Source organism: Teleopsis dalmanni, chromosome X, assembly GCF_002237135.1.
Source record: "Teleopsis dalmanni isolate 2A chromosome X, ASM223713v2, whole genome shotgun sequence".
NCBI classification, from domain to species: domain Eukaryota; kingdom Metazoa; phylum Arthropoda; class Insecta; order Diptera; family Diopsidae; genus Teleopsis; species Teleopsis dalmanni.
This window is the reverse complement of record NC_051848.1, coordinates 17,758,882-17,770,532: the sequence shown is the minus strand read 5'-3', so window position 1 is coordinate 17,770,532 and position 11,651 is coordinate 17,758,882. Positions and strand designations below refer to the sequence as shown.

Below are 11,651 nucleotides of genomic sequence, written 5' to 3'. Positions count from 1 at the left end.
TCTCCAAATGCGCTACCCATGCAAAGAGTTCTCCAGAGCAGAGACTGCTTCTTCTGCACTCGTATAGCCAGAAAAAGGAAAAGACAAATTCGAAAAAGTATTCGCCAATATTGTTGTGAAGAAATAGTTAAGCGCGTTCATTTACGCATCGCTAAACCTAACGAATCGCTAAAAATCGTTCGAAATGATTGTTTCTTTCAGTACTGACCTCTGAGCCACAATATACGTAATGTTGTAAAAATATTACAATACGACTTGCAACAATTGCCGGTTGCATACCAACTCTTTTGGTATGCAGGGATGTTTCGTTGTTATCTCTGAATTGGTGGACTGCCACGACATGCTGAAGCAACTCGCAAGCAAAAAAGGTAGTACTCTGTCGGGTACTTGGTCAAACTGTGTTAATGGTACTGAATTCACAAGAACCGGGTCAGCCTTATTGTGACGTACGTTGATTCACAACAGTGTCTGATAGAAATATGAATCTTAACTAAATGAAATCACTACTGCGATGACGATCTACGTAACTGCAAGTCTAAAAAACTAGTTCGTCTTCACAACTATGATATGGTGTCCATTCTAAACTGAACAGAGTTGAAGGTATTGACAGGTTATTTAGCATATTACCATACTCTGCGTTATCAGTTCAATAGTATAAATTTCTCTGAGCAGACAGAATATTGGTTTCGATTAAAGACAGATAAAATCTCTAGTCATATTTTGTATGACTCTCGGGCCGTGTTCTAAACTAAAAGTAGAATACTAACTCATGCACTCTATATTCGTCTGATAAGTTGAAAATTTTCAGTGGGATATATTTTGGACCTAACTGGAAAAATTGCGTGTGTTGACCTATCTACTTGATCTCTAAGATCTCGTAAATTTGTGCAGTTGCAGATACCGCCTAATGAAAAATCGTGGAATACCATCTGGTTAATAAAATCGAAATTATGTTTGAGTCTAAAACCCTGTGATGTTTTTGGAGGTGATTCGAGCTTTCGATGGCACTTCAGATGAGTGTATATTCAACGTCCGTCTTGGTGCGTTGACTTATTAATTCGTTCACTATTCTATGGATGGAATGAAGACTAAGTGAACTTCGTAATTTTTTTAAAAAGATTTTAATAATGAGTGCATGGACGTAAGACTGTGCCCGAGAAAATATTTTACAATATTTTATAATAAAAGAAATGGCTCATGTGGATAATGGTTGTCCCTAAATGCTATAAACCGGTGGCAAAAGCATTTGTATGATCAGGTAGCCATTGCGTAGAAATTGAAGCCATATTTGAATTAAGAGTATAACACGCTTCCCAACTACGTCCATAAATGCATGGATACGAATGTTTATTATGTACGTATAATATACGTATATAGGATGTCAGGTATTAAAGCGACATATATACGTAATGTGATTTTTTAGTTGAAGACATTTTCTCCATTCATTGAAGAGGGCATTCCGTTTCCATACTGATGCTCTCTACTAAATACCCTAAATACCTAAATAAATTATTAAATTGATATTTATAAATTTATAAATCAAGTTCTTAAAATAATTATTTTTTTTAGTAAATTATTAGTCATATTTTTCTTAAAAATTTGCAACACAAAATACTTTGTGGTATTGAATTCAGTGGATTATCTACTTCCGTATCTTGAAAGGTCTGTATAAATGATTCTAGCTTCCTACTCTATTTTTTTATATATAAATTTATTATTTGTTGCGATAATTCAAAACAAAAATTAATTTTCTGAAGATCGACATTCTCAGAAATTTCTTGACCTGAGTTGATGATAAGCAAGCCATATTCTGTAAACATATTGATGTGTGGATTTCTACCGATTTACTTTTTTAAATTCTAAATAACTTTTCATTGTTTCCGATTCTGACTCATAAAAGTTTTTTTTTAATTTTAATTATAAATTATCTGAGAGCTTTTGGTTACAAAAGCTGCAATTGTTCTAAGCATGCTGCCAAAAAGTAGGCTGCGAAGTTAAATCAAAAGCGTTTAAACCTATACAAATTAGTAAAATAATGTAAGTGGAAGATAATGTGGTACGCTGTCCCATAATAATATAGTGTATATAGCCGAAAGCCTAAGAAGTCTCAGTGCTGTGAAGTCTTTTTTTATATAAAATTGATCACAAGTAAATTTTTTTAAAAAATTTATAAATATAATAAATAATAACTATATTTGACTTTTAGTTGGATTGTAATAAATAATAAATTATGTGCCTCTTGCTTTATTTTGGTCTCTTCCTACAATTTCTGAAATCGAATTAAAGAACCTATTTTATCATTACACTCTATGCTCTCTACAAAAAAGTTGGCGTTGGAATAAAATCATATGGCAAGAGGTATTTAATAAGTCAATATTTACCAATATACAGTGTCATCTGTCAGTGAATCTGCTTCTTGAGAATACCTTGCCTTATTTGGTATTTCTGGACATACAAGGCGGTTGTAATAGCAGAAATAGTTGTATTTTTATAAAAAGTTATTTTATAAACTAGATCCCACAAATACTGACCTAGTATTCTCTCAATTCTTTGGTTTTGAATGGTAGGTACATCATATCTGCCAGACTATTCTATCGAAAGGAATAAATTTTAAATACGTTGTGGTCCTACGAAATGGTGGAGATTGAAACCCTTCTAATAAGTACCAATTTTGATTTTTATATAAAGAATGTATATATAAAGAATGGTGATTTTATATATATGGTAGAAACAAATTTAACACACCTATGACTGTGAGCAGCTACAAATAGTGCACTAGATAATGCACTACTTTAGTCCCTTCTTTGAGTAGAAGAAAAATTTTTTCTTAGAATACCAGTATTCAGCCTCTTTAAATATTTTGAAGTTATTTTTAATAAACGGCTTGGAAGACGTGAATACCCAAAGATGACAATTAACATTTAACATTTTTTCATTTGCTATATTAACATTTTATTTCTATAAAACATTGACAAAACCATTGGTTATTATGTATAGAAGTATTTTATGATCCTAACAAATAAGCGGACTATATGTCACTAAGTGTAACAGTGTAATCAAATATTCTGCACAAATAACATGAAAACTACTCTGCATTTCATACATTTATAGAGTGTAATGAAATTTTCAGTGCTCTTCAACTTCTGGAGATATTCTCCTGAAGTTAGGGCTAACAACCTAACAACCAACGACCTTAAGAAAATATTTTTTTTGCCATTACTATATTGAAGTATATAACTAGTCTTGTAATAAATATCATTATTCTGTATAACAATGATTTTATTTTATTTTTAGTGATGTGGTGATACATTAGCCCAGTTGTCACCCATACAGTAAAATCTTGCGTTAAGAGAGATACCTTGAAATTCGGATGAATGTGCTTTTATTTCTTCAATGGTACTACAATTACAACTCAGTATCGAAGCAAATCGATAAGTTCAATTGTCATTTATTAATTTTCAGTAATCAGTCAAGAATTTGTTTTATAATTTTTGAAAATATAGCTATAGAGGGATCAGGTATTTACAACTCTTCAGTTTATATATCTAAAAATCTTAATATACAATAGAAAATTTTATAGATCATTCTTTTCAGAAATGCAACAAGTTATCTATAATGGAAATCTTGAACTGACAAAACTGCTTGAGCAGTTTAGTATACCTATTATTTCTGAAACTGAAACTGAAATACTATTTTTATGAAGAGTGTTAAATACGAAGAGTTATTTCTATCAATTGAGTCAGTGACACATGTAAAATTTTGAAAACTTCTTTATATATGTGAGTGTGACATATGTGAGTCTCGTAAATTATAAATATTCTTTCACAAAAACTTAATTTCAAATAAGTATTAAATAATTAATTATAATTATTAGCAAACAAATTCAATATACAAAGTTTAGAGGTAAGTCTAAGTATTTCTGTCTAGAGGTACCTCAATTATTCTAACTCATTAGAATAAGACTGCGACCCTAAGAGATTTGTCAATTTTGAGATATGTAGTTCCTTGCTGAGCCCATATAAATAAATTGATAATTGACAAAATAATAACAAAATATACAATACCACTTGTTATAGTTTTTAAAAAATATATATCAAAAATAGTTGAAAACTAAAGTATGAGTTCAAAGTTTTTTATTTTGTTTTTAATTTAACAATATTCATCGCATTCAGCTAATCAGCTAATCAGCACTGTTTCGAAGGAATCATGAGACAATGAAATTGTGATCACATTGCACATTGCAATACATATTTTAAAATATTTTAAATTTTATTACGTGTCTGAAATGTTACTAATATTAATAATAAATCACATATGTATCGATTTTGTTTATATCTTGCTGGAGTTTACAATTTTATTGTAATTTCAATAATATTTGGTATGTCTCTCGATAATGCTTTGTGTATATTTATAGGTTTTTTTAAAATTAAAGAATTCATAAAAAATTGTAATAAACATATAAAAAATTAAAAATTAAAAATAATTAAATAATTAAAAATAAACATTAAATTGATAAAAAAAATCCATTAAAAATGAATAGAAAAAAAGCACCTCATGCACACATGCACCCTTAATTAATTAACTAATAGTACTTAATAATAATCACTTTGTATTTTTTATCTGTGGATTACAAACGCATTTAAATGTATCCTAAGGTGTAAAAATAGTCATAACAGCACGTACATACAATTTGCTACCAATTAAGATGTAAGTATTAAAATAATATATAAAAAATACTTAAGTTTATTAATTAATTGATAATAATATCGCATTGCTAATTTACTAAACGGAACGAATTATCAATTAAAATACATAAAACAATAATAAATACTCGTATTTGTCAATTGAGTAAAATGATCCTGATGAAAATGATTATGTTCACTAATTTCTAGTACAAATTCAGTTACAAATACAATTACAATTATTCATATATATATATATATACATATATATATATATATATGCAGACATACTAATAATAATCATAATATTAATATTAATAATAATAGACTAACGATATTTAACGTATCAAATGCAATTTCCAGCGTAATACGAAGTACGCGATTATACGTAGAGCGATGAATGTGCCAATTAGTGCCACCGCATCGACCCAGTAAACTGCAGTGTCCATGGACATTTCTTCGAGGAACTTTTTGGGGCTGCGGAAGTGGCAATACATTTCACTGCATTGTAATTTAGCACGATCCATGCCATAAATGGAGACCATAGCGCCTGAGATAAGAGATAAGTAGAGAAGCAATTATTACCAAAGGAATTATGTGATAAATTCTCAACGCTTACCTTCAAAGCCATAGCGTACATAGCTGACATAAGTCACCCATTGCAGATAACCTGGTATGGTATCGAAGTTGACAAAGAAGCCCGAAAACAATATTGTAGGTATTGTCGTGACCGGGCCTAAAAATACGCCTGCCTCGATATTCAAACCAGCGCCGATAAGTAGACCGAGCGATTGAGCCACCAGGGAGGTAAGGACACAAATAAAAACGAACATCGATACCCGTTGCAATTCCATAGGTTGGGAAGTCAAATAGTAGACAACAATCACATAAACGCTTGAGAAGATGATCTGCATTGAAATGGAGAAATTAAAACAAAAATCCAAAGGGATATTTATATTTCTATTAATTTACCTGAAATGGCAGATCAGCCATGGTTTTGGCAAAATAGAATGCTTTCAACGAATACCAATAGTTGAGATGTTCTCGCACAAATACAGACATCTCGGTTGGAACTGTAAATTAAAAAAATGAACAAAATGTTTTTTGTTAATAATGGAATAAACTTACATGTTAAAATAGTTGGCATCATGGCCGTAAACATGGTGAATAAAGTTGTAAAGAAAATGCAACCAGCATTGCTCATTACTTTGGAAGCCTCATTACCAACATCGTAGTAGATCATGCCAATAATTGCACCAACAATTATATGCGATGCCAGACGCATATGCGTCAGCATGCGATCACGCATTATTGTAACGAAGGAACGTTTGAGCAATATCCAAAATTGTGTCCAGCCACTTGTGGGGAAACCCGACTTATTCGGTAATGTTATAACACTCTCATGCGAATCCAATAACGATGTAGTGCAGCCAGCCGTATTAGCATTAGTTCCCACTGCATGGGCGCTCTGACCTCCCTTTGAACTGAAGCTGCAGCTATCATCGTTGCCATTCGCGCCAAACGGTATGGCACCAGAACTACTATTCCCATTGCTAGGCATGGACATATTTATAACAGTGCAATCAGATTGTTGTGATTGTTGTGTTTCTAGTTTCGGTGGTTTAAGTTCGCCCAATTCATCTTCGGCTGTTGGTAATTCATCCAGTTTATTTTTCTCATCTTCCAGTGTTACAGTTGTAGTGGCAGTGCTGGCATTTACACCACTACTGCAACCACCACCCTTAGCTATGTCATTTGCTATAACCTTTGCATTAACCAAACCAACACCATAGTCTTTTTGACTGTACTTCTTGCACATACCGCTCTTAACAGCACACACCAGCTTGCTCACACATTCGCCGTACTCACCCGAGGCTACTTCGAGCACATAATCAGCTGGATTGTGATATGATGGACAATCGTAACCTAATGATGATAAAAATGGCACCAAGCCGCGTACACGTCCTTGATACATGCATTGTCCCTCGGCCAACATATAGAGATGATCAAATTTCTCAAATAAACGTGCAGAGGGTTGATGAATAGTGCAAACTATAGTGCGGCCACCACGTGCTAATGACTTGAGCAATGATATTAACTGGAAGCATGTTGAACTGTCTAGGCCAGATGTGGGCTCATCGAAAAACATAACAGGTGGATTGTTGACCAATTCTAATGCTATAGACAGACGTTTACGTTGTCCACCCGAGAGATTACAAGTCTGAGTATTGCTTGATTCCATTAAGCCAATCGTTTCGAGAATTTCATTAACAACAACTTTTTTGGCAGCCTTGCTCATGTTCTTACCCAATTTCAGATTGGCAGATATCATCATTGCTTCACGGACAGAGAGATTCGCAATGAGCACATCGTCTTGCATAATGTAACAAGACAGCTTCCGGAAGCGACGTAAATTGCGTTCTTTGCCATTTATCAATACTGAGCCGCTCAATTGAGCCGTTCTGTAAGATGGAGAGAAGACATGCAGTTATTAAAATAAAACTTCGTCAAGGATATTTATTTATAGAATCATAGAAAATGACTTGAACGTATGGAACTGTTGTGATTAAATGTCGAACGTTTAATAGTTGGACGAAATTTAAAGTTAACTACTTAAACACAATACCAAATAGCTCAGAAAAATCTATCACGAATGATGAAAAATTATATGTATGTATGTATGTATGTATGTATGCATGTATGTATGTATGTATGTTATATCCTGATTTGATAAATTCATCAAAACTTTTTAGTGACCTTTTTAGATTTTAATCAAAACTCTATACGTTAAGTCTTGAAGCCTTAAATTTTAATAGGGTAATTGGTTTAAAAGTGATTTGTGGTGAAGCCACATTTACTTTCCCAACTAGTCCACTTTTTAACATATTGCTGTGTTCTAAAAACAGTAAGGACCTCGTGTATTCAAGGAAGTCGAATAAGTTTTTATGTTGCATACGAGTAGAGCATAAATGGAATTGAAAGTTAGTGTTTTGATTGTATCTTTCGACCTCAATGAATTTCATACGCATTAAATCTGAGAAGCCCCACAAATCCAACAATAAGGAAAAAAAATTTGAAGGCGAAATAACTAATCTGCTCTATATGCATTAAAAAAACTTATTAAATTACAACGGCACGGGATTACCGCAGAGCACCTATTTTGAAATGTACATCGCTTTACCTTTATTTATTTGAAAGAACATGTGTGTGTTTACTTACTTGTAACCTGCCAAAATATTCATAAGCGTACTCTTGCCAGCACCAGATGGACCCATAATTGCAGTAAGCTCGCCATTTCGAAATTTACCCGAAACGCCTTTCAGTATTGTTTTAAAGCCACGTCGTCGTCCTTCCGACACCGAATAGGATATATCACAAAATTCAATATCAACTGGTGGACGCTGCGGTAGGTGTGATAATGAAACTGTGCCCTTCTTCTGTCCATTCGGACTGGTATTATTTTGTATTTTGGTAGGTAGTATGTGATTACCAGATATGCCACCATTGCATAGATTATTTTGTGAACTGAAATAAAAGCAGGAAGATATGGGAGATTATTTTTTAACTTCAATACAGATAGTTTACATATGATGAGAAGATGAATTTTAAATATTTTATGGTAGAAGGAAGCTAACCTTGCTTGTATGGATAAGCACTTGAGTTGATGGTAATAAGATCTAATTGATTAAGTCTTTTTTTAATTATTTTCTGTTTTACTACTGATAGGAGGAAGTATTATTAGAGAGTAAGTAAACTATTAAAAAAATCTGAAAGATTTAAATATTTTTGATACATGTAATCGAAAAGTTATATTCAACTAAATGAAAAATTGTTAAAACAGATGCATATGCACATATTGGATGATATTAAAAAGTATTCGCGGTTTCTTATCTTAATATAGTGTTAGTACCATATATCGGGCAACACTTATCCGATTTTGTCATACGAATACGTGTTTGAAAGATGACATTTCAGACTACATATTCTAGTGAAGTTATGATTACTGATATATCTTAAGAAAAACGATGTTTGATGTCGAAAAAAGTGTGGGTTTGCAGTGATGGTGCTGTGATTGAACGCCAGTTTCACTGTTGAAGAAGCACATCACTCTGGTCGGCAAGTCATTAAAACCCGCTTAAATTTTGCATCTGGCAGAGCAACACCGACACGCAAGTTGTCACGAGATAGCGGTGGCACTAAAGAACAACCAAGCATCTAGCTTGGAACCATATCAACATACAGTGAAGACAATAAAGTGAAATAATTTTATTAGAGCAAAATATGAAACAGATAACAGACGACCATCGTCAGGTTGTCTTGGAATAAGACTGTTGTCTTGGAGAAGCAGTGAAAATCAAAAAAATGTGACGGCAAGGATCTATTGAAAATATATGTTTATTAGTTTTGGTTCATTCAAATGTTTCAAGAAAATTAAACTGCACTACGTGTATTTCACAAAATTTTCCAAAATATCGAATGTCATATCGTTGTAGATATGTCATTGTTATTGTAACGCACCATTATGTCAGCACTTTGTGCAATTGGATGCAGGCTATAATTCAAATGTCTTACAAACACCTATGAAGAAATTTTACGAAACTCAAATTTGAAGTGTTGTTTCAATAGATACATTACCAGAACTACCATTACTTAATATATTTGCGTACTTTTTGGTGTTCATACACGGTCGCTGATTGCTGCTCATCATTGTTGTTGTATCTTCAAGTTCCTGTCTTTGCAGCACACTAGCATAGCCATTTTTGGTTAATTTCGTTTGAACATACGACAGTGGACGTGTCCGATTAATACTGCTTAAATAGTTACTATCACTTTGCAAGGCATCCGTTGCATAGGCTATCGCATACTCAGAACGACGACGTTGCACTTCTTCCATTGCTAGCGCACTCTGTTGACTTCCGCTGCCGGTATGTGCGGGAAAATTACCCACAAAGCCCATATTGTTAATACCCTCCGCAGCAGCGGAATCATGTACGATACACAATGGTAGTTGGGTGGCATCATTTGTATTTCCTGCTGTGTTGATACTACAATTCATCGCTACAGTTGTTGGCATTGGGGTTGATGTAGTTTTTGTTGGAGTTGGTAATTTTGGTTTGTTGTGTACATTTTTGTGGATTTTCAATTTGGGATTGGTATCATTTTCAAGGCTATTGGCACTGCTACTGCACTGATTATTGGAGTTCAAAAGAGGTGATGGTATGTGTGGTTGTTGTTGCTGTTGTTTGGATGAAATATCATCCACATTAGTATAACAAATTGTTGTGTATGACATATTTTTTATATATATCTTCCGTATTCCGTTGTAGTTTTTTTCCGTATTTTTTTTTTTAATTTTTTTCCTGTTTTATATGCATTGATTTTTAATTTTCTTTTGGAATTTTTGATTTCATAAAACTATTTTCAAATTTAATTATTATAATTAAATCACTAAATTTATAAATTAATTTGAATTGCTTCTGTTTTTGCATAGAAAACTTTTTGTCACGTTTTTATAAATACTTTCTCACATCACTTAATGTTTTTGTTTAGCATTTAAAGTCTTATGTCTTATGTCTTATTTTTTACTTTTATATTTTGCGACTTTTAACTTCTCATCTTATAGGAATATTTACGGTCTTCTTGGTCTGTAATATCTTCTCCAACTGCAAGCTCACGTCCGTCGAAACGTATTAACTGCTTACTTTAGCCGTCCGAAATGCGTTTGTTTCTGTGAAGATTTTTTTATTTCATTGGCACTTGACTGTCCAGTACTTGCTTTTGTGCTCTGTCATTTGCCATTTGTTGTTATTATTTTCATTGTTGTTCTTGGTGTAGATGTTGTTGTTGTTGATATGAGAAGCATAGAATGAATGAAAAATATTTCAAATGTACACTCAACTTGCTGCTGCATAACTTTGAATGACATGGAACCGCCGTCAATGATGCTAATAACATCAATTCACCCCAAATAGCCCTGCAATACACAATTGTACACAATCATATGCAGTCATTCTCATTCATACTCATTCATACATACACACACAACACACACCCTTTCCCTACATTCCATCATTACCATAGCCATTGTTGTTGAATTTATGATAGACACTTAGTAGAGCATTTTTCGTAGTATGTATTGGGGCTTTGCTTGAGTTCTAAGCTGATGGTTCGGCTCTTAAGTGAGTTTTTCGGGAAGGTGGCACTATGCGTGCCATTATTTTGGTCAGGGAACGCAATATTTATGTCAGAGCTTTTACACTTTGAGTGACAGTAACAAACTGTTGTGATTACCGTACATCATTTGAATTGCCTTCGAGTGTCAGTGCCTTGATTACTTGCATGTAAATTTATTTATCATGTACTTAAGTGGACAACTGCAACTAACTGAAGGGATGTAGAAGTGTAGTATTAAGGATGGAAGGATTATGTACTATTTACTGGGATTATAATTTAACTGCTGTATTTAACTTGAGGAATATCAGTGTTTTTTTTTTTACTTAAAGGAAAATTATCAAGCATGAGAGGACGATTTTTAGTTTAAATGGACCCAGAAAATCGTAAACATATATATGAACATTAACGTAAACATATAATTGTGAAGAAGAAAAGGTCAGAACAAGTATAAGGTGTCAGTACTATAAATATCAAATCTTTCTATGAATTTTCTGAACTCATAACATTACAACCTATAGTGCATCAAATGTAAAATGAAGACAATATAAGGAATTTGGTTTATGGATTATCGCCTAAATCAAAGTTATAATAAAGTAGCTTTTCCGTAATATATACAAGACATTTGTATATCTATTAATACTACTACTGTTTCCTTACTCCCTCACGAATTTTTTTCTTGGAACAAAAATCATCTGTTTCCATCGTGCTATATATGTAGAAGATATTCCGTTACTGCCTACAAATTATAAGATTCACATATAGTTAAAGAAAATTGAATATGTTAAGGAAGTATTA

At 32.9% G+C, this 11,651-nt stretch overlaps 1 protein-coding gene across 2 annotated transcripts in view; it reads right to left on the bottom strand.

Moving 5' to 3' along the window:
- Positions 1–4,870: 4,870 nt before the first annotated feature.
- The window catches only part of LOC119662135 (ATP-binding cassette sub-family G member 1), a 61,552-nt gene continuing 54,771 nt past the window's right edge, over positions 4,871–11,651 (bottom strand). Inside the window, exons 1-6 of one of the 2 annotated variants that reach the window (XM_038071690.1) lie at positions 9,350–10,003; positions 7,902–8,207; positions 5,811–7,144; positions 5,655–5,755; positions 5,302–5,590; positions 4,871–5,232 (exon numbers count right to left, since the gene is read on the bottom strand). In XM_038071690.1, the coding sequence (XP_037927618.1) occupies positions 5,021–5,232; positions 5,302–5,590; positions 5,655–5,755; positions 5,811–7,144; positions 7,902–8,207; positions 9,350–9,975 (2,868 nt within the window). In that variant the 5' untranslated portion in view covers positions 9,976–10,003 and the 3' untranslated portion in view covers positions 4,871–5,020. Of the gene's footprint in view, positions 5,233–5,301; positions 5,591–5,654; positions 5,756–5,810; positions 7,145–7,901; positions 8,208–9,349; positions 10,004–11,651 lie in introns of those variants that run through there. The other variant, XM_038071691.1, reaches the window with a different exon arrangement.